We start from the raw sequence: 23,946 nt of genomic DNA on the forward strand, positions 1-23,946 counted from the left end.
GGGAGGCTGGACTGATTAACTCACACAGGAGAAAGAACATCTGTGAGACTTTGTTTGATATTTATATCAGCAGCTGGGAAACAATCGTGAAAGTGGAAAACATCTATGTGACTGTAAGGGGAAGATCTGGATTATTATGAACTTGAAGGACGATTTGAACTTTAGAAAAAAGACGGCAGTGGACAGTTGCGAGGAATTCCCAATTTCTTGAAGCATGGGAACCCAAATAAAAAATTCTTTAGATGATTTGGCATAACATTCGGTCTGATTGATATATATATGTGTATAATTTGAAATATTGAATGTGATATAATTGGTTTTAATTGGAAAATTAATAAAAATATTTAAAAAAAAAAAACATATATTGGCAGAAAGAACTAAAAATATACTCAATGAAATTATACACAGAGACCAATCAGGTTTTCTCCCAGGCAGGCACATACAAAACAATACAAGAGTTACAATTAATCTTCTAGAATATTTAGATTTGAGAATAGAAAAACCGGCTGCCATAATGGCAGTGGATGCTGAAAAAGCATTTGATAGAGTCTCATGGAAGTTTATGAAAGGGTTACTACAGCAAATGGAATTTGGAGAACAATATTATAATAACATCAAAGCAATTTATACAAAACAAACAGCAAAAATTATAATAAATGGAGTGGTAACACAAAAGTGTGAAATTAGCAAGGGAGTGAATATAGTTCTGCAGTCAATGAAAGAAACATCAGATGTTAGTCGTATTGTAGCTCCTAAGATGTTATTTCCCTAGATAATAGATAACGTGTCACCTGAACCTGTGGCCAAATTTAACTATGATTGATTGAAACAAGCTAACTTCAAACCATAGTTTTAAGAAGCTGAACTATAAACAGTGATTCGTCTTAATTATAGCTTGCTTCGACAAATCAGCTCCTTAAAAACTATGGTTTGAAGTTAGCTTGTTTAGTTTGTTTATAGTTTATAGTTCAGAGGCAATGCAACACTAAACTGAAGTTCATACAACGTGAAAGCAGAATCTTTGTTCTTCTTCTCTGTCCATCACAGTAGAGGAAGAAAGGGGAGTTCAAAGCTCTCTGAGGTTTTCCTTTGTTATGTTAAACCATGGTTTAGTTTTACACAGGGTCTCTCTGCCTTGGATAATCCCAATGACTTTACTGTTTTGAACTTTTCCCCCTTGACACTTTATTCCAGTTATGTGGAAGCAGCAATACTGAAGTGCAACAAATTTCTTTCCAAAACGTAAGGCTAGTAATATTTGGTGAATATTGGAAAAATGCAGGGGGGGGGAGGGGTGTGTGGAAAGTATTTATGCCCAGAGATTTTTTCTAGCTTCTACCAATGACTTGATTGAACACTGGTGGTGTCTTTTGAATTAAAAGCAGAAAAAAGATGCCTGGGATATGAAGACTGTGTTGGATGTTGGCCTTGGGCATGTCTGGTGGGATTTCTGACTCTGTCTCCCCCTCCCTGCCCTTTCAACACAGGATGCCCTAGCCATAACACAAGCTGCTGTTCTAAGCTATCTCCATTTCATTTGCCAATCTGTATTATTACATTTTAGTCTTGGGCTTTGTATTTTTGTTTTCTACAGTGGCCTCAGCAGTAATATTTTACTGTCCCCTTTTGCCAAGTATTTGATGTTACCCTTGGCCAGCTGAAATCACGAGTCAAATAAATTGCAGCCTTTTAAGTTGCCAAGAGGTGAAATGGTACCTGAAAGTGAAGCTATTCATAAAAACCCCTACTGTCTCAAATCATCTTTACAGAGGAATTTCTGAATGTCTCCCACGGCTGACCTCCATGATCCGAGGAATAGGAGATCCTTTGGTTGCTGTCTATGCTAGGGCGTATCTCTGCAGAGTAAGATTTTCTTCTTTAAAGTGCTGTTTCGTCGGTTCCATGAAAAGGCGATTCGCCTGGTTTGTGTTATTTGTTTGGTTTAGTTCTTAAAATATTCTATCTATAAACTGCCCTCATAAGGTAGCATACAAAATAACTGCACAATTAAGTGTGACACTATGCAAACAATTATAACGTTTAAAGTGCACATTATCCCTTAAATCGAGCATTAAAATTTCATTAAGATACAATAATTAAGAAAAAGCAGGTTTGAAATAGAAAGGTACTGCGAGTCCTTTTTAAATCACTAGTGATAGGGCCATTCATTCTTCCTGGGGGAGAATAGTCCATTAATATGGGGTCACCACTGAAAAGGCCCTGTCCATAATACCAATTGGCCCAATATCTCTTATTGCCTAGAGAGGACCTTGGAGGGTTGACCTTAGATAATCCGGCAGACTCAGCAGAATGTCTCCAGACCGACCAGTTTTGTTGCAGTTTTCTGTAGACTAGGAAATAGCCAACTTCCTAATTCTAGGAAATATTACACTGGCTATATATTGCATTCTTCTGCTTTCTTACAGTGCACTCACCTTGCACCATATGATTACTTCCTTGTCTAAATACTCATTTAATTTCCTTGTGTGCCATTTAAAAGTGGATGCCCCCCCCCAAGTCTTGCAATAGGTATATGAATATACATGATTGTGTTGCAGCTGAAGAGACAAAGACTAGGCTTAATTTATGTGGCTCTTTGAATGTAGGTTGGGATGGAAGTAGCTCCTCATCTGAAAGAGAACCTCAACAAGAACTTTTTTGACTTCCTTCTGACTTTTAAGCAAGTAAGTAAGAGATTCTGTAAACATTGGGAGTGTTTTTCGTGTGTGTTTGCTCACCTAGCCCAGATGTGGACAGGATACAGCTTGCAAGCTGGAATCTTGCATCCCCCACCCTGCTGTGGACCAGCTTTAACAGACAGACAGGGCTGCCCTCTTGTCAGTCACATGACGTCAGTCACATGACATCATTTTGACATCAGTTGAAAACTTGAAAAGGATTCACTGAGCCTCTTTGAGAACTCTGCGTGTGAAGGAACAAATGGAAAACACACTTTCAGCTCTCACTAGTTCCTTTGTAGCAGCATCATTACCTGCCCACACCTAATATCACATAAGACATCAGGTGTGGGGCAGGTGGGTGTGATTTGGTGAAAGCAGCTAGGTAGGGGATTAGGGTTGCCAGACTCAATAGTGGACAGGACTTCTGTGCCTTTAATTGCCCTGCTCTCTTTTGAGTCTGGAAAGAGAAACCAGCAGACCCTTTGTTTAATTTCGAAGCAAAGGGTCTGCTGGTTTCTCTTTAAGGTTTCCAGACTCAAAAGAGAGCAGGGCAATTAAAGGCACAGAAGTCCTGTCCTCTATTGAGTCTGGCAACCCTATAGGGGATTGAGGAGCAAGTAATCTAGTGTTGTGTGACCTGGGAGTTCTCATGGCTATTTGGATTTGGGATATTCCCAACTCAGAAAGCATTTCTGCTAATTTCCACTAATTCCCTTCCCTTCCACTTAAGGCGTCCCAAACACTGTTACTGAAGGTTGTAGGATGCCTCTGGCTTAGAATGGGTTATGGTGCAGGTGGCTGTAGTAGCTACTGCTTCTTCTTCTTCTTCTTCTTCTTCTTCTTCTTCTTCTTCTTCTTCTTCTTCTTCTTCTTCTTCTTCTTCTTGTTACTGTTACTGTTACTGTTACTATTATTTTATTTTATTTATTTATTTCTACCCAGCCCATCTGGCTGGGTTGCCCCAGCCACTCTGAGAGGCTCCCAACAGAATATTAAAAACCCAATAAAATATCAAACATTAAAACCTTCCCTAAACAGGACTGCCTTCAGATGTCTTTTAAAAGTCAGATAGTTGTTTATTTCCTTGACATCTGATGGGAGGGCATTCCACAGGGTGGGTGCCTCTACTGAGAAGGCCCTCTGCCTAGTTCCCTTTAAACTCACTTCTCGCAGTGAGGGAACCGCCAGAAGGCCCTTGGAGCTGGACCTCAGTATCCGAGCTGAACGTTGGGGTTGGAGACGCTCCTTCAGTGGCATGGGTCTCTCTCTCTCTCTCGTGTGTGTGTGTGTGTGTGTGTGTGTGTGTGTAAGTAAAAATCAGATGTCCCAACTTGCACAAGTGAAAGCAATTTATGTTAAAACAATCCCATCATTGGATGCAACCCTTGGGTTCTACAATTTTCCTTGAAGTCAGTGTTGAATGTTTTGACTCCTTAATGAATGCACAATATTATTTTTTCCTACCCCCATCATGATTTATCTTTTATATTTTTAACAGATTCACGGGGATACAGTTCAGAACCAGTTGGTGGTGCAGTGTGTCGAGATCCCATCATATCTAACCCTTTATTCTCCTGCAATAGATTGGATTCTACAGTGCATCTCTTACCGGGCTGCAGAGGTAAAGATCTCTCTTTGACTGTGGAAAGATTTTAACGTTTAACCAGAACGGAGGCCTAGTACAGCATTTGAACTTTGTATAAATGGAAAAACCCTCTGATATCTGAATCTGTTGCTTCTTCCATGTCAGTCCAAGAAAGTGGAACTAAATCAGTGAAGTTTTCAGGTTACATAGGTGGCACCATTAGCAGGTAGAGTTCTAGTGCTGTGAATAATATGTATTGATCTGGCTTGTTCTCTTCTTAAAGCTAGCTACCATCTACCACCCATGAATGTGCAGGCAAAGTTTTGTTAATGCTGTTGTTAATTAGAAAGAGCCACTAAATGTAAAATTGAAATGTGGCTTAAGAGGCACATGATTTTGTAGAATTGTTTTTAAAGTGAGAGGTCTTTGAAGAATCATTTCAAAGCACCTGGAGGCTGAATATGATAGACATGAGTGCAAAATAAGTGCCAACTTTGACAACAAAGCTTATAAATGTTGATGGAAATTTTGTAGCTTCCGCGTTCCGATGCATTTCTAGAAATTGAGGCTGCTGCTCTGCAAAATAGTGTCTGTTCCCACAAATCAGCTGCCTGGCTTGGATGATCTAGTTACCGATAATTTAGCAAAGACAGAGCATAGACTGTTCAACTGAAGAATGTTTGACCAATCCTTCTTGTGCCAAATTTGCAAATTTGACAAAAAAAATGCACACATACACACAAACACACATGAATGCAAAATAAATATTATAATAATACTGTAATAATACTTAATAATAATAATAATAATAATAATAGTACCCCAGTCAGCAAACATTAAGGATACAGTAAACATCAGTTAAATATATAAATTTATATAAACTCTCTAGTTGTCCAATAGGCATCCATACAAAATTGGCATCCAGCTTGGAGAGTGATACATATTTATAGACTCTCCTTGCCCCTGCTTGCCTCCCAGCATTAACAGAGGATTTGGACAAAGGTTACATCCATATTATACAGGTAAAAAATAATAATGAACCCTCTTATACAGTCATGGACAGCCTGGGAACTGTAGTTTATTAAGGGTGCTGGGAATTGTAGCTCTGTGAGGTGAAAACCCTTAACAGACTACAGTGTCCAGGATTCTTTTGAGGGAAGCCACAACTGTTAAAAGTGGTAGAATTGTACTTTAAGTATATGGTATGGATGTGACCTTAATCTCATTGATTTCAGCGGAAAGTAGTGTGCTCAGGATTGGAACATAAGCACCTACAGAAATAAACCAACATTCTTACAACGGCATACAGTTCTTATTAGTGGAAGGGCCCTGGCTCAGTGGTAGAGCATCTGCATTCAGAAGGTCCTGGCATCTCCACGTAGTGCTGGGAATGTCCCCAATCTGAAATCCTGTAAAGCTGCTGCCAGTCAGTGCAGGATTTCAGCTTAATAATCTTAAAAAAGAACCTAAACTAGTAGTCATAATGCATTTGTGATTATTATTATTTTTACAGCTCAGCATGTTCCCTGGCAGAAACCAAGGAAACTTGTTATCCTACTTTTTGATCTTGCCAGTGTTGTTCTTCACACTGCTTTCACACCTTGGTCATGCAAATTACACTTTCTTTTATTTTTAAACTCTTACCAGCATAACGGTTATAACTTTTCTCAAAACAGTCTTAAGCAAGCATTTAATTCCTAGCGAGGTATTATACCATGTGCCAACGTTAAAAAACAACAAGCCAGTGGCAATTCAGCCATGTGGAAATGCAAAATCTTACACAAACTTAGACTTTGCCTCTTTGTTTTTTCACCACATCTCTCTCCCCCCCCCCTCCCACCACCTTAAATCATATGCTTTGCAAAGAAACCTGTTTTCTTCTTCTTCCCACTGCAAAAGAACAGGACCATGGCTACTGGGAGACCATCCTTTTGTTAAGCTGATAGCAAGGGGTGATCGATTTGATGTTCCCTGAATGGGAGCGGACAACTGGAAATCTCTGTCCTCTGTCTTTTGGAAGGCAGGTGCCCTTTAGCTAATGAGAGAGGTAGGGTAACTATGTGTGCCAGAATGAAATCAGTTTCTGGGTGGATAGTCAGTGAGAACTTTGATTTAGGCACATGGGAAGCTGCCTGACACTGGTGTATGTCAGCAGGGTAGGTGGCTGCTGTCCACTGATATTGAGAGGGGTGGTGGTGGAGGGTGGAAGGCAAGGAGACCAAGACTAGGTGGAGCCAGAGGCAATAATAGACAACGATGGAGCAATGATAGGTGGAGCCAAGGAACTGATTTCGTCTCTGTCCTCCTAAAAATAAGGAAGATTGTCTTAAGAGTCTTGCTTTGGATTAAAATGCTATAGGTTTGAGAGAGTTCCTTTAGTCTGTTTTTTTTAAAAAAAATATTTTTTATTAAAGATTTCTTGAATTACAAAGGAGGGTGCAGTGTCTCTCATATTTTAACATGTATCATTTTTGCAAATCAGCTTCATTTGTTAAGACACTAAGAAGAAAGAGGGAAAACGAGGTAGATAGGGGATGGGAGGGTGGATGGGGGTGAGAGTAGGTGAGGATGTTTCTGTTTTGCTTAATAAATGTAGGGCTTGATGTCAGCTTTTGCTTGTGTTCTTTTGATGGTGAGAGAGATTTGGGTTGGCCAAGGGTGTAGTTGTTCATTTGTGATTGGCTATGATTGTCTTTGTTTTCATGTGTGAGTGGGGTAGGTGGGTATTTTTGGGTCAGGTTAGCCATACTGATTTGTATGCTGGTGGCAATTTTTTGTCGTTATCTTCTTGGGCTGCGTGTGTGATAAAGGGGAACCATACCAGGGTGAAGGCATCCTCTTCTATTTGTCCCCGCGCCAGTTTCAGCTTGTTGGTTAGTTTTTCTAGTAAGGCTGTTTCCCATACTACTTGGTACCACTGGTCCATGCCTACTCCTGATAGGTTCCTTTAGTCTGTTAAGTAGCAACGGGTCATCAAGGCAGACCACAAAATCTGGACCCGGGACCTGTTCAGCTGAACTCTTATAGGTTCTTCCACACAACCAAGGACCCTCATCACGTTGGGCTGCTTATTAGAAGCCTGTGTATGTTCATCGGGTCAACCAGATTGAATGTAGGTTCCCTCTTCACAGATTTTGTTCAACATTCAAAGGCCTAATGGTGCCCACCAACTTAGATGGCAGTGGTCCAGGGTAACATCCGTATAGAGGTAGTGCTATCATCTGATCTGACCTGGAGCAAATATGCTTACTTGCTTCATGTTCAAAAGCAAAATGGCTGAGAGATTTGGAATCGGAATCTCCCACAAAGGAAATATTGGCGAACTGCACCTACTTCACTTTCCCATTGTAGGGTCACAATTGGATAAGTCTGCGTAATTTGAAGTTCCAGTAATGAAAGTTATGGTTGACTGGGGTTTTTTTTATGTTGCAGTAATGAATGTTTTGGTTGGGTGCTTATTTTTTCATTCTCATGAACTTATCTTTGGTAGGTTTTGTTGACGGAAATGATGGAAAGATGCAAGAAGCTAGGCAACAAGTAAGTAGTTTTCTTGCAAGGCTTTTTTGGGGAACTCTGAAGGGCCCTGATCCTTCCTTACATCTACAGGAGTCCTACTGGAAGGGGCTTCATTCTGGAGCCCAATGGAGAGGGGGGAAGACTTGCTCCCTGTCCCACAATGGAGGCGGGACAAGTTCATTCAAAACATTCCTTTTTATTTCTCTATTGGTAGTTGAATGCTGCTGTTGAGTCCTATGGGGTTTAGAGAAGCCCTCTATGTGGGGAAAAGTGTGGACGTTAGTCTGTGTTTATATAAAAACCTATCAACCAATTCTGCCTGTGGTTGGTCAACCTCCTTCAGCTGGACCTTTTGAAGGATTTGCGTTTTGTGAACGTTACAAACATGCCTTTGTGTTACTCCATTTGTCAGTCTTTCCCAGCCGAGCCTACTTTGATGGGCAGAAGTTCACAACGTGCTAAAAAAGCATCTTCCTCAGATCTCCTTTAGCGGGAGAAAATAAAAAACAAATTTATTTATTTGTTACATTCGCTTGTTGCTTACCGGTGTGTGTGTGTGTGTGTGTGTGTGTGTGTGTGTGTGTCCCAAAACAACAGGCCGTTTTTTTAAAAAAAAGCATACAGTACTGAATCTTAAATGCATCAGAAGATAAAAAAATATTGATGAAAAGGGCTCATCCTGCTATAGCATAACAGGGATATATTCCACCCCCACCCAAAAAACGAGCACCATTTAAGGGCAAAATGCATAGGTGGTGTCCAGATTTCCAGCAGCCAACTCGGATCCTTGAACTCGTTTCAGCTCCTTAGCTAGTATCTCATCACCTTCCATCTCTGTGTCTGGATAGTTGCCCGAGTCAGAGGTCACGACAGCACCCAGCTGCTCTGCATACAATGTTTTAAAAACCAAATGAAAATCCCAATACTTTTCATTTAAAGAAAAGGAGGGGAAAGGGACAGGAAACCCAGGACCCACTGCCCGCCAGCCAGTTTAAACTTTCTCTGAAAAGGAACTAGCAAAGTGTCTTTGGCCACAGTGACATAGATTTTTTTAAAAATAAAAAGTAGTCAACTCAGATCATGAAGTGGGAAGAGGCAAGGCAGTATCTGGAAAGGAGGCAACAGAACAAGACTTCTGCTAAGATCTATTGTGGAAGTGTTTTTATCCCTTACTCCCCCCCCCCCAATAATCTTTACTGCTTTTATGCATGGGTCGGAAATAATAGTCATAGGATGCAGTGAATTCTCCTTGTGCAATTATTGGTTGATTTGTGCAACAATCCTGCTAGTCTGGGTGTGTCCTAATGCAAAGAATAAAACTAAAGTCCTTTTCCTTTTCTTTTATATCTTGTCTAAATCTGGATGTTTCTTCTAGCGCCTTGCTGTTGAATTCAGTCATGTCCGCCTTCAGAGCCGAATTTATTGCTGCAAGGTCTATGGATTTTATTGGCATGATTAAGGAGTGTGATGAATCGGGCTTCCCCAAGGTAACGTTCCTTCCCTCTCCTCCTGCTGTGCAGCTTCTCCGCTTAGTCAGTGCCATGCATTGTAGTTGCCAGGATAACTTTGCAATAGATAAATATTTTTGTATGACACTTAATTGCTGCTGGATATCATGGAAATAGTGTCATTTTGCCATGAGACCCGAGTCTGTAGCCCTCCAGATCATCTAATAATTTCTGAAAGTTGGCCATATTTGTTGTGGTTGATGAGAGGAGCACAGATTTCCTTGCCCCTCATAATAATAATAATAATAATAATAATAATAATAATAATAATAATAATAATAATTTATTATTTATACCCCGCCCATCTGGCCGGGTTCCCCCAGCCACTCTGGGCGGCTTCCAACAAAACACAAAAATACAGAAATCCATCAAACATTAAAAGCTTCCCTAAACAGGGCTGCCTTAAGATGCCTTCTAAAGGTCTGGTAATTGTTGTTCTCTTTGACCTCTGGTGGGAGGGCATTCCACAGGGTGGGTGCCACTACCGAGAAGGCCCTCTGCCTGGTTCCCTGTAACTTGGCTTCTCGTAGCGAGGGAACCGCCAGAAGGCCCTCGGCGCTGGATCTCAGTGTCCGGGCAGAACGATGGGGGAGGAGACGCTCCTTCAGGTATACTGGGTCTAGGCTATAGTGCAAGGAGGTCACATAAGTGCAAAGAGCTGCAAATCCTTGTTTGGATCGCACATCTGTTTAACACCCCTTTTCTTTTGCCAGTGGCTGTCTCTGTCTTGGCAGCTAACTGACTTGCTGAAGAGGTGTAATATTTTAGTCAGTTTGTAGATTTAAACATCTCGAGCAACTAAAATACTGTTTCTGATTAATTGTACGGCAGATTATAAAATCTGCAGGTGGCAAATGCCATCTTAGAAGAGGTACCTCCACTTCCTACTCAAACAGGAGGAACGCCTCCTTAAACATGCTTCATCTAAAACAGGCATCCCCAAACTGCGACCCTCCAGATGTTTTGGCCTACAACTCCCATGATCCCTAGCTAACAGGACCAGTGGTCGGGGAAGATGGGAATTATAGTCCAAAACATCTGGAGGACCGAAGTTTGGGGATGCCTGATCTAAAACAATGCTTCATCTAAAAAAAGAAGGGGGGCCTTTTTGCCTTTGATGCAGAAGAATTGCCTTTGATGAAGAATTAATTTTTTAAAAAATCTCATAGGCTAAGTTTTGTCCCATTTATTTCAGTGCAACAGCCGTGACTAAGTTCAACTAAGTGGCTGGATCCAACCGTAGGATTTCAGTTTTAGATTCCTGTAACCTCACCTGACTGTTGTTTAGTTGTATCTCCATGCTTGTGTTCTCCTACTAAAGGACCATTGCAGTTAAGACACAGGGGATGGTCTCTGTTTCCCCTACGTCTTTCTCTTCCCCACCCCAAAATCATTTCATAGCAAGCTGTGCTACGGTTAAATTGAATGGAAATCCCTAATGCGTGGATGTGGGTGGCACCTGTGGTCCTCCAGATGTTGTTAAATTCCAGCTCCCATCATCCCAAGTCTGCAAGGATCCGTCCTTTCACGGGGACTATCATTCTGCCCTGCCAAATCCCAACACATGATTCAGTTCTGCGGGGACCTGGAAGCATTTTTCCGCCGTTTACGCCTGAAGGAGTATTTTCATCACACACAAGAACAAGACAAAGTAGAACAAACTACATCCCCACAACACAACACCTATCAACTTACTGGGGAACAACCATCACCCTCCAAACGCATCAATGAACAGAACATTGACCACCAACTACCACCGAAAAGAAGTTACACAAAAAGGGACTCCACATGGACCCCTCCTGATGGACGCAATACCACACTAGATCTGTACATCGAATGCTTCCGCCACAGAATCCAAACGGATGTGACCAGAAAACACCATCGCTTACTACAAAATCTAAACCATGCTGAAAGGAGAGCCATAGAAAATCTCAGGAACAACCCAGACATTATAATTAAAGAGGCAGACAAGGGTGGAGCTGTCGTCATCATGAACAAAACTGATTACATCCAGGAGGCCCACAGACAACTTTCCAATACTGCCTTTTACATGAAATTGGACTCAGACCCCACACAAGCATACAAAAAAGAACTGAACAAGATTATTAAGGAGCTACCCCTACACATCCAAGAACAGATCCTCACAAACACACCAGCGGAACCTCGGCCAGGAACTTTCTATCTTCTACCCAAAATACACAAACCAGGAAACCCAGGACGCCCCATCATCTCAGGTATTGGCACCATTACAGTGGGTGTTTCCGGCTATATGGACTCTGTTCTGAAACCATATGCTATCAGTGCTCCCAGCTACGTACGTGACACCACAGATTTTCTGAGGAAAATACAATATTTGAACAATCTTCCTAACAATACTATACTAGCCACTATGGATGTGGAATCTCTATATACCAACATCCCACACAATGATGGTTTACAAGCCATAAGGAACACCATTTCAGATAAAACCACAGCGGACTTTGCTACCAAACTCTGCCACTTTGTCCTTACCCACAACCACTTCAAATTTGGTGATGACCTGTTCCTCCAGATCAGCGGCACAGCCATGGGCACCCGCATGGCCCCACAGTATGCCAACATCTTCATGGCAGATTTAGAACAACGTTTCCTTAACTCCTACCCACTCAAACCTCTCCTGTACCTGCGATACATTGACGATATTTTTATTATCTGGACACATGGACAACAGACCCTGGAAACCTTCCACCAGACATTCAATGACTTTCACCCCACCATCAACCTAACAATGAACCAATCTATGCAAGAAATACATTTTTTGGACACTACTATAAAAATACAGGATGGACATATAGACACCACCTTATACAGAAAACCAACTGACCGACAAACATATCTACATGCTTCTAGCTACCATCCCAAACATACCAAACAATCCATCGTATACAGCCAGGCCTTACGTTACAACCGCATCTGTTCCAACTCTACAGACAGAGAATCTCACCTAAGAGATCTACAGCAAACCTTTTTAGAACTAAAATATCCACCTGATGAAGTTAAACAACAGATCAACAGAGCCAGACAGATACCTAGAGAGAACCTGCTGCAAGACAGACCCAAAAAAGAAAATAACAGAACACCACTAGTCATCACATACAGCTCCCAAGTTAAAACAGTACAACGCATCATCAGAGATCTACAGCCTCTCCTGGACAATGACAGCTCCCTTTCTCAAGCTCTGGGAGGAAGACCTTTCATTGCCTACAGACAGCCACCCAATCTTAAACAACTCCTCACCCACAATAATACAACCACCAGACTTAACATGGACACTGGTACCAGAGCCTGCAATAAACCCAGATGCCAACTTTGCTGCCACATACACCCAGACAACACCATTACTGGCCCCAACAACATCCAACATACCATCTCAGGACTATTTAATTGCTCATCCTCTAACATTGTGTATGCCATCAAATGCCAACAGTGCCCTTCAGCTCTCTATATTGGACAAACAGGCCAAACCCTACGCCAAAGGATAAATGGACATAAATCTGACATCAGGAACCAGAAGACAGAAAAACCAGTAGGAGAACACTTCAATCTCCCAGGACATTCTATACAAGATCTCAAAGTAGCTGTCTTACTACAAAAGAATTTCAGAAATAGACTGGAAAGAGAAGTTGCTGAATTGCAACTTATCACCAAGCTCAAAACCATGGAGGGACCTGGTTTGAACAGAGATATCGGATTCTTATCTCATTATACATGATAAGCGATCTTCAGCCATCTCAACCCTTGCTTTTTCATGCAAAACCATTTGCAGTCGTTTGCGGTCATCAACAGCTATCAGTCAGTCAATCACCCATTTCCACCACCCTTCTGAGTGATCCCCCCTCCCCATCCCCACCCCTCCCCACCCCTTCTCTACATAAGTGCCTGGAAACTTCCATTTCACTGTATCTGAAGAAGTGTGCATGCACACGAAAGCTCATACCAAAATAAAAACTTAGTTGGTCTTTAAGGTGCTACTGAAGGAATTTTTTTATTTTACTAGGATCTCATTGGGTTCATCATCCCTGAACTAACAGATCTGGTTGAATGAACACTCTCATATTTTCACAGCATCTTCTCTTTCGTTCTTTGGGGAGAAACTTGGCCTTAGCTGACCCTCCAGAAGGAGATCGACTTCAGATCCTAAATGAAGCCTGGAAGGTTATCACAAAGTTAAAGAGCCCACAGGTGGGTTGTTGGTAGGATATGAGTCGGGCACAGCTGTAGCCATGTACTGTTGAAATCAATATTTTGCAAGTTCTGCACGTTCCATCGTGGGAGTATTACCTGGCCCAGGAGCTCCCAAACTATGGACCACCAGTAGTCTATGAGCTTGATTCAGGTCGTCCGTGGTGTGTCTGAAGAATAGCGGGAGGAGGAACTATGAATGGTGGGAGCAGCATATGAAATATAAGTATTGACTGTGGCTATTGTTGCTTTGCTGTATTTTGTTACTTATCCTAGATTATATTGCACTCTGTGGAATTCAGATTGTAATACAATGTGAGAAATAAGAGAAGGAATAAAAATGCAATTACAAATTGTACAGCAACAAGCACAGTCCATTACAATTGTTACAACAGGCAGGAAAATTGCAAAGTGGACATCCCAATTTTCAAGCAGTCCCTGAGGAAAATGGTTTGGGGACCACTGAACTAGCCAGATTCTCCTTCCAGTATTTCAATAATTTGTTTCAAGAACAGAGCAGTATAAGAACTACATTTCAGATACAGTAAAGTTTTTTATTAAAAAATAATTCAGCAAGCTGATTATTGTATCATTGGGGACTGATTGTAGTAGTGTGTTTAGGATGGGGTGTGGACCTTGTTTTAAAAGCTCTCTAAGTACAAAAAGATATGCTGCTTTGAAACCATAACGTCCGTTCATTGATTTTTAGGATTATATCAGCTGTGCAGAAATCTGGGTGGAATATACCTGTAGACACTTCACGGTATGTATAGATTTAAGAATGTATATATTTTTGGTTTTACAATATTTGTATATCTTTCTTGTATAAGGAGAGTACAGTCGTACCTCAGAAGTCAAACGGAATCTGTTCTGGAAGTCCGTTCGACTTCCAAAACATTTGGAAAGCAAGGCGTGGCTTCCAGTTGGTTGCAGGAAGCTCCTGCAGCCAAATGGAAGCTGTGGAACCATTGTCAGATGTTTGGGTTCCAAAGAACGTTCACAAACCAGTTTGCGGCATTTGGGAGCCAAAACGTTCAGCTCGCAAGGCATTTGACTTCCGAGGTATGACTGTAATTTTAACTTTAACTTCCTTAAGACTCCTGTGATTTAACAAGAAAGTGTTATAAAACTTCTGGCATTGAAAAAATGTTGAAGTTTATTTTATTAAAGGTTGGACTAGTCAGTGTTTCCCAACCTTGTGCCTCCAGATGTTTTCGGGCTACAATTCCCATCATTCCTGACCACTGGTCTTGCTAGCTAGGGATGATGGGAGTTGTAGTCCAAAAACATCTGGAGGCACAAGGTTGGGAAACAATGGACTAGATAATCTACAGGGTCCCTTCCAACTCTACAATTCTATGATTCTATGATGAAGGGATCTTTTTCTTACTTATTGCCGCACAGTGGAGCCCTTGTTTGTGTTGGAGGCAGAGATTCATGTGCACTCTCTCTAGATCTTTATGATCTAGCCATTTGGCTGCAGCCCAGTTGCTCTTTGTGATGACGACAACATGCTGTTGGACACCAAGATAATTCTTAAGTGTGATGCTAAGTGCTCACTTAGTGTCTCACTTTATATGATGCTGTAGTGCTACCTTACGAGCCCTTCCCTTTTTATACCTGAGTAACAGGAGACATAGACTGCAGGGTTTTAGCAGACCATTGCAGCAGCACACAGAGTCCCCTCAAACAAACTCTTATCTCTGTGTACCTGCGTTTTGTTGGTGTTATGGATTATGATTAAAGCTCAAATTAATTCTAGCTCATTGACCTTAAATAACAATAATTTCTCTGGATTCCAAAAGCAGTGTAGGAATAACACTTCTAGCTGCTTAGCTTGGTAATGTAATTGTCTTTGTTTTGTATGGTTTTGATTAGTCGAATTCACGACTATGTCACTACTGTTCCCTTATGGCATTTATCTTGCCCTTTTCAGAAGCGTGAGGTCAATACAGTTTTGGCGGATGTCATCAAACACATGACTCCAGATCGGGCGTTTGAAGAGGCCTACCCCCAGGTAAATGAAGAGTGCAGCCATAAGAAAAGAAAAGAAAAGAAAAGATTTTGTTCAGACTAAAATGTACAATGGGAGTTGTATCCAGTGCTAGTTCTGCTCAGACGAGAGCCATTGGCGTTACTTGAAATGTCTGACTTAGATTCATTAATTTCAGTGGCTCAACTTTGAGTAGGACTGTTATTTGAGAATTCTGGCTAGTGTTTGATGCAGGCATCCCCAGACTTCGGCCCTCCAGATGTTTTGGACTACAATTCCCATCATCCCTGACCACTGGTCCTCTTAGCTAGGGATCATGGGAGTTGTAGGCCAAAACATCTGGAGGGCTGCAGTTTGGGGATGCCTGGTTTGATGCAAGTAAATGAAAGGTGTGTACTGTATCTAATTTAATAGGTAACTGTAAACCATGTAAGGCCAATAGGCTACATTGAGCCCAGACCTGTTGATAGTCTTCAATTGTTTTAAATGATGTCAGCAAGAAGAGGAAAGCTTGTTCATGATTGATAAAAGACTGAATAAGAAGCAGTGGGTGTATCCAATTAAGTTATACTCAGAGTAAACCCACTGAAATCTTATGAACCTGTGTTCGTCATATCCATTAATTTCAATGAGTCTTTGAGTAGCATTGGATACAGTCCAATGGGTTTAAATGAAAGGGTAAAAGTTGGCATGAGGCTGTTGTGGGAAACCTTTGGCTCTCCAGATATCTATATCTATCTATCTATCTATCTATCTATCTATCTATCTATCTATCTATCTATCCAATCAGGCATGGCCAAACTTGTCCTGCCAGATATTTTGGGACTACAATTCCTATCATCCCTGACCACTGGTCCTGTTAGCTAGGGATGATGGGAGTTGTAGTCTCAAAACAGCTGGAGGGCCAAATTTGGCCTTGCCTGATCTCTATCTATCATCTATCTATCTATCATCTATCTATCTATCTATCTATCTATCTATCTATCTATCTATCTATCTATCTATCTATCTATCCATCTATCCATCTATCCATCTATCCATCTATCCTACAATTCCCATCTCCCCTGGCCATTGGCCATACTGGGGTTGATGGGAGTTGTAATTTAACATCTGGATAGTCAAAGGTTCCCCACACTTGACAAAACAGGAACTTTCTTTACTGGGTGTGTCTTTTTTCTCCTGTTTCTTGCTCTTTAGCTCCAGTCAATCATTCAGAAGGTTATTACCTATTTCCATGACTTCGCCGTTCTCTTTTCATTGGTAAGTTTCCACACAGCTACTAGGATCACAAATCCATACAAACCTCCCATCTTCTCTTGTCAGTCATTCCAGAAGAATTTGAGGGGAGTTAAAAGGCAGAGGAGCAAAAGCTGTGCCAGAACTGGAATAATGGGAATTTGGCTGATCTGGGTCTTCCTGTCCTCCCCACCCTTAGCTAGAAATTACTCTTCTCATCTGCTCACCCCATTCTCACCATGCAGTCATTGGGAAAGCCCAACGAACCTGGCGTATTGGCAAAAGCCAGACCCAAACCAAGATTGGCTTTGTTTTGCTTTTCTTGCTCCACAGCCACAAAGGCTTCTCCAAATAGTTTATGACTTCCTTAAACAACAGTTCTGACTCCTTCTGTCCAACACCTCGTCCCTTGCTGTAGCCTGTTTGTCCCCAATGTCTTATGGCTCCCCTGCCATTTTGTAACTGGCAGAGGCCGTAGCTTAGTGTAAGCATGCATACCTTGACTCCCAGGGCGCTTATTCCCAGCCATAGTTGCATGCCCCCCAAGATGAAGCAAGGTATTCTGCAAATACAGGCTAGCTCAAGCCATGAGTACCTAAACTCGGTGGTATTTCCGTTGACTTTTTAGGAGAAATTCTTACCATTCTTGGATATGTTCCAGAAAGAGAGTGTGAGAGTGGAGGTTTGTAAGTGCATCATGGAAGCTTTTATTAAGTAAGTATAAAGTATTCTGATTAAGTGCACTCTAGAGACTCCAGACCATCTATTGAAGGGTTGTTAAGGGCGACAGAGTGAATTGGTCTGCAGTCCATTTGGCATTGGAAATACATTTCTGCTGACACTAAAGATTAGTCTAAAAAGAGCATTTAAATACATTATAATTCCTATTGATGTTTATATAAATAGCTTATTATGAAATGAACTGCATCAGGGCAGTCTTGCTATGTTTTAAAGTATGCTGGATTCAAGGCAGCAGTGTATTTGAATGTGAGCAAACAGATCTGGAAGGGCAGGCAGAAATGCAAGGCCATATTGTCTGAATGCACATTTGCTGCAAGGCTGATATTCAGGCAGTTATGGAGAGTGGTTTCAGTTTTCCTATGTCTTGAATAGGCATATGTGCCAAGCTTTATGTACTTGTGTGTACAGACACTTCGGAGTTAGGCCATACCTAAAGCACATTTAGGACGTGGGTGGTGCTGTGAGTTAAACCACAGAGCCTAGGGCTGGCCGATCAGAAGGTCGGCAGTTCGAATCCCCACGACGGGGTGAGCTCCCGTTGCTCGGTCCCAGCTCCTGCCAACCTTGCAGTTCGAAAGCATGTCAAAGTGCAAGTAGATAAATAGGTACTACTACAGCGGGAAGGTAAACAGCGTTTCCGTGTGCTGCTCTGGTTTACCAGAAGCGGCTTTGTCATGCTGGCCACATGACCTGGAAGCTGTACGCCGGCTCCCTCGGCCAATAACGCGAGACCCAGAGTCGGCCAATAACGCAACCCCAGAGTCGGTCACGACTGGACCTAATGGTCAGGGGTCCCTTTACCTTTAAAGCACATTTAACACATATTTTAGGCACATGGCTTCCTCCAGAGATTCTTGGGATCTGTGGCCTACTCCTCACAGAACTACAATTCCCAGCACCCTTAGCAATTCCCAGGATTCTTTGGGGGAGGCCATGTGTGTTTCATGTGATTTAAATGTATGGTGTGGGTGTGACCCCAGTGCTCCTAAAATAAATGCATTTTCTGCTTATTCGTGTCACAGATTAAATAATAGAAGAAAACCCATATTGCTAGTTTTCAGATGGTACGGGTATATATTGCAGCTGAAAACCATCTTAGAAGAGACATTCCTCTATCTGTGAAAGTGAAGAGGGAAACGATTCTTTTTAAAGGCTGCCTGCCATCTTGGAGGCTTTATCACACCTTACAATAGCAAACTCGGGCAGTGAGTGCCAACAGAAATGGAGCCAAAACAGGGCCACCTAGAAACAAGCAGGAGAGGTATCCAACGTGCTTGGGAGAATCCCAGGGTTTTCGGAAGTATGAAAATAGAAACCAACCAAAAAACCCAAGGGAGACCCTACTCCCTGCCCAATTATGAATGAGCATGTGCATTTGCCATGGAATGTTGACTTGTCATTTGGAAAAGAAAAGGGAAATGCAAGTCAGTGGGGAGGAAGAGGGATGGATGGATGGAACTCTGAACAAGCACTTTCCTTTTAGGAAGTGAGAGTGCATTGCAGTATTTTTGTGTGGATTCTGCTTGTTTATATTCTTATAAAACCTGTTTCCTGGTTAATTGGTGATGCCTCTTCAAGCTTGTTTCTTAAAAGGATATTAATCTATTAATTCATTTTGAAAGGATGAGACCTTTTCTGCTGCTAGATTTGTTGCTCATTGTGCAGCAGCTTGAATAGGTTGAAGGTGATACTTTGCCATATGCTTCTCTGCTGCACTGACAGCCGCTGTGATAGCAGGATGCAAACACATGAGCATCTGGGCCTTACAGGCTCCACTGCAGAAAAGTCAGCACTTCTTTAAATTGAAACAAAATCAAAATAGTTCCTTTTTCAGTGCTGAATGCCTTCTTTCTCAAGCGGCTTTGATTTCCTTTTTATCGCCTTGTGATATTTAGACTGCAGGTTCCCGTTGTTAAGTGGTGACAACTGAGTCTTGAGAAAACACTTTGCAGAAATGTTAACTGGAGGCTTTTGTTTTAATTTCCTCAATCCATTATAAAGAACGCAGTGTTGTATCCCATTGATTCGTGCAGTAGTGTGTCAGTTCAGGAGTGATGGATGATAAAACTCTCACATGCACTTTTGATTGGCTTGGCATTATAAATTATTGTAAATAAAAGTACTAGCCTGTGCTGGCAGGAAGTGCCCTCCCCACCCGTGCGAGAAGCACATTTTAGCAAGAACAACTGATCTAGCAGACTTCCTTGGTTTCTAGTCTGGAAACCAAGAGAAAGCTTCAAGGCTCTGTGTTCTATTTTCTCTTCCTTGTCCCCGTTGTGACAGTTTATTCTTTGCAACACTTTTCCCCCCTAATCTTAACGTCAGCTTGCAGTTCCGCCATCTTTGTCTTTAGAGCTATATTGTTGGTTCATTTTGGCCATCTCAACCAAAAGAGCAACAAAACTGGGTCTCAGGATCAGTCTCTTAGGTTTTTGCATGGTTGTTTATAAGCTATTGGTTAAACTCTGGATTTCATAGAGCAGTCTGTGTTTCTTCCTAGGAGGTGCCTGTCATGTAAGGCAGGCTGAATTCTCTCTTCTTCTGATCTCCCACTGAGACCTGGCTTTTTATGCAATACAGGGCCTGTTGACCTCATCCAGCTTCCCTTTTTCTTAGAAACTGGATGTCTTTGGAAAAAAAAAACCACCCCAATTTCCTCCCTCCTTTCAGCTAGGGCTGGACAGCCTAGAGTAGGAGAGCCAAGGCTATTAACCTATCCAAGGGCATTTCATTCTTCTGCAGCCTCCCCTGCATAAAAAGGTCACTCTGAATCTGGCCGTTGTCATCCTTGCTGCCTCTTTCTTCTTCTGTAACTCAGTGAATGGACAGTTTTGTTATGGCATTCAGTATCTTAAATGAATTTAAGTAAAACACTATATGGAGAAGAACCGTAGAAGTTTAAAGACACTTGCAGGATTGAAATAAATCCTACGAACTGACTTTAAGTAGAAGGAATAAAGGAACTGTGAGAAAGGAATTGACAAGACAACCGAATGGGGGGAAGGAGGGAAGTCAAAGCTCGGCAGAGCAAAGTAAATTGTAATAGTTGATTAGATGTTAAGAAGAGGAAATTTTGTGTTTATTATGTGTTGTTGTGTTTGTGGTTGAATGTTTTGTTTTTGTTTAATTGGAAAAATTTAATAAATTGTCTTTTTTAAAAAAAGAATGAATTTAAGTAAAACAAAGTTATCGAGGGGTACTAGGAAACCTCCAAGCAGGTTGTCTTCATCCTAGTACTCGGCAGCAGGAAATGATAGCATTCCAAGGTAGCTACTATGAAACCCGCCCCTTGAAATGCCATCTCATTTCCTGCCTTTGCTTAAAAGGCATCTCCTTGAGCTGTGCTTATATTCTGTCTGATTCTACTCTCTCAGGCCTCTTGTGTGGGTTTTTTTTTTGTGTGTGTGTGTGGACCGTGTGTCGGCTGTCTGTGTTATAGCTGCCAAGTCTCCCGTTTTTCGCGGGAAACCCCCGTATTTTGTTACCATTTCCCGATGTTATCCCGAATTGATTATATCCCGTAAATATCCCATAAAGCTCCTGCCGGCGGCTGTGTCCTGGCTCCCGGCTGTCTGCGCATGTCTGGAAAAAATATCAAAAAAAAAAAAGTAGCCAAAAATAGCCAAAAAAATATCCAGCGCTGCTCCGTCCCGGCACCAACTTTGCTGGCGGCACCTGTAGGGCTTTCCTACCTCCTCGGCGGGCTTCCTCCTCCTCCTCCTGCATCTCACTTCCCCGTCTGGCCGCTGTGCCACCGCCTCCCTCAGCCTCATTCGAAATTGAAATTCCCTGGCCAAGGCCGTCAGCGCGGCTCCAGCGCCCCGGCCTCCGCCTGCAGCCCCGCCCCCGGTTTTGACCCTCGGCCAATCGCAGGCTCCAGAACTACTGTGAGCTGATACTGTCGGCGGCGGCTACGTGGGCCACATGACGAGGCCTGGCGGGCCGGATTAGGCCCCCGGGCCTTGTGTTTGACACCCATGCCTTATAGAGTCCTTTGTAGGTTCTCCATCGGTAGGAGAAAATAACAGAGGCCAACCAGAGAATATTGAGAAGCAAAGCAGCTAGTAAGCCTGATCTTTATTAAACTGTTGCAACAGGGTGCTCCGCCACACACAGGAGAGAGGAGGAGGACCTAGAACAAAGGTGTGCCTGCCCTTATATATACATTTTAAATTGCCTGCCCTGGAGCTCAAGACTACCCCTCCATATACATCACAGAAGGGGTGTAGCCCAAGACCACCCCCCAGATACATCCTACCTACATCACAGAAAAGGCGGTCTACAACAGAAATTTGAATGTTGTTGTTTTTCCTGTCTGCCAGGTTACCTGATAATGCCTTATCTAATTGCCTTTCATGGTAGTCTGGCCATTACTTTGAGATGGTAATTACTCAATTCCTGAGACAATGGGAAGGTTTTTTTTACCTCCTCCCTCCTTGCAGAGAAACACTTGGTCAGCTTAGGAGTCAAAATGGTTCCAGGACTGTCTTCCTGTGCTGCTTCAGACATGTGGTTTATATATTTATGTACGTGTTTGCTTGGTACATTTATGAACGTTTATTATATATCTAAGACCTTATAATTCTTATAACAGTACTTTCCCCTTTTACTCATGGAAGATGCAAACAGCATCTTCATAGAGTTGGAAGGAATCCTGTGGGTCATCTTAGTACAGGCATCCCCAAACTGCGGCCCTCCAGATGTTTTGGCCTACAACTCCCATGATCCCTAGCTAACAGGACCAGTGGTCGGGGAAGATGGGAATTGTAGTCCAAAACATCTGGAAGGCCGAAGTTTGGGGATGCCTGATATTAGTCCAACCCCCTGAAATGCAGGACTATGCAGTTGTCCCTTACGGGGATCAAACCTGCAATCTTGGCATTATCAGCAGCATGCTCTAACCAACAGAGCTATCCATCTGGAGAGCACGAGGTTGAGGAAGGCTACTATAGTGTGAAGAAGTAGTTTCTTTTATCTGGCCTGGATCCTGAGTTGCAGTCCCAAACAGTAGTTGCACCCACTTTTAGCCCACACATGTATTTTTACCGCATACATTAAAACAACAACAACCGTATATTTGTTTGGTGGTTGTTCTGCTGTGGTGACCCACATTAGACCCAGATTGTGATCCCATAGTGAGTCCCAGTCCACCATTTTAAGATCAGGGGGTTGAAGAAGCATCTGGACAGTAAGTCTGCTCCATGGTGACCCCAGTCCTAAGGCAAACTCTTGTTTTGCAGTGGCTCCACTGTACTTTTGTTCCCCCAGATCAGGAGTTGTGCAAGAAAGCTACAGCGCTCTGGCGCTCTTTTGTTCATTCGTCACACCTTTGTTGTGCACTAAATAGAGTATAGAGCTTTTAATGCCCTATAATCAAAGAGCACTTCAAGTGAATGCTTATTTTCTATGACAAGAACTTTTACACAGCAGGAAAGCATAATCCGCACAGATGGAAAGAACCGCTAATTACCATGCTAAGTGTTCATGCAAATGCAGAGCTTCCTGTGTGTTGCTGAATGTCAAAGTGCCATATATCTATCTGGGCCTGGGGCTTTGTGTAGTTTCAGGTTTTTGAGTACAGTAGTACCTCGGTTTGCGAATGCAATCCGTTCCGCGGAGGCGTTCGCTTGCTGAGGCATTTGCTCGCCGAAGGCACGCTTCTGCGCATGCGCGAAGCGCTGATAGAGCACTTATGCGCACGCGTGTGCTGCGCAGATCGTGCCTGCGCATCCGACACCGCGGAACCCGGATGTAAACACTTCCGGGTCCGCGGCATTCGTAAACGGAGGCGTTTGTAAATGGAGGTAGGCATAAACCGAGGTTCCACTGTATTGTCTCTATTTCCTCTGGGGTGATAGGGCTGTCCACGTTTTGAGTGACCCCACACACTGCATCTGTTAGCTAATAGTCTGGAGTTCTTCTCTCAATATTCGTAAAAGCATTGTTTAGAGTATAGGATGTTAATCATTGTTTTATTGATTTTTAGAGAGTCAGTTTCCCTTCTTTTTTGTTCTATGAGTTTTAAGGAGGGTTTTTTTGGCTCCTGTTTGTTTATAGTGTGATGAGAGGGTCGTAATGTCTTGTTCTAATTTACCAATTTTTGAGGTGGTTGTGTTTTTCAAAGGATGCCCTCTCCTTTATGCAGGCTTCTCTGGGGACCACTTTCGTTGTGTCCCAGAGGATGGGGGTTGTTATGTTGCCCACATCATTGTCCTTAAAGTAGTTTTGGAGAGTTTTCAAGACATGATTGACATGACCACATGATTCTTTTTGTCACTTCAGCTTTGCATGGGGAACATTTCACTTACATTCTTTTTTGTGGCGTGGTCTAGCAGTTTATCCCGAGAAGGAGGCTCACTGTTCTGAACTGGTTCCGAGTTGTTAAATGCCTTTTTCAAGAGCAATATTCACCATACCCCCCCCAAATAAAAATGTACTGTATGTGTTAGAATCACTTTGCAATGA

At 42.3% G+C, this 23,946-nt stretch overlaps 1 protein-coding gene across 2 annotated transcripts in view; it reads left to right on the plus strand.

The window, feature by feature from the left end:
- Positions 1 to 23,946, plus strand: part of VPS35L (VPS35 endosomal protein sorting factor like) — an 85,462-nt gene that overhangs the window by 31,185 nt on the left and 30,331 nt on the right. For both annotated transcript variants that reach the window (XM_035131197.2, XM_060282388.1), the window contains exons 11-21: positions 1,195 to 1,242; positions 1,770 to 1,863; positions 2,607 to 2,684; positions 4,180 to 4,302; positions 7,757 to 7,803; positions 9,158 to 9,269; positions 13,395 to 13,511; positions 14,221 to 14,274; positions 15,448 to 15,528; positions 16,702 to 16,764; positions 17,369 to 17,454. In XM_035131197.2, the coding sequence (XP_034987088.1) occupies positions 1,195 to 1,242; positions 1,770 to 1,863; positions 2,607 to 2,684; positions 4,180 to 4,302; positions 7,757 to 7,803; positions 9,158 to 9,269; positions 13,395 to 13,511; positions 14,221 to 14,274; positions 15,448 to 15,528; positions 16,702 to 16,764; positions 17,369 to 17,454 (903 nt within the window). The remainder of the gene's footprint in view (positions 1 to 1,194; positions 1,243 to 1,769; positions 1,864 to 2,606; positions 2,685 to 4,179; positions 4,303 to 7,756; positions 7,804 to 9,157; positions 9,270 to 13,394; positions 13,512 to 14,220; positions 14,275 to 15,447; positions 15,529 to 16,701; positions 16,765 to 17,368; positions 17,455 to 23,946) is intronic.

The sequence above is a fragment of the Zootoca vivipara genome, chromosome 14 (genome assembly GCF_963506605.1).
Source record: "Zootoca vivipara chromosome 14, rZooViv1.1, whole genome shotgun sequence".
Classification (NCBI taxonomy): Eukaryota; Metazoa; Chordata; class Lepidosauria; order Squamata; family Lacertidae; genus Zootoca; species Zootoca vivipara.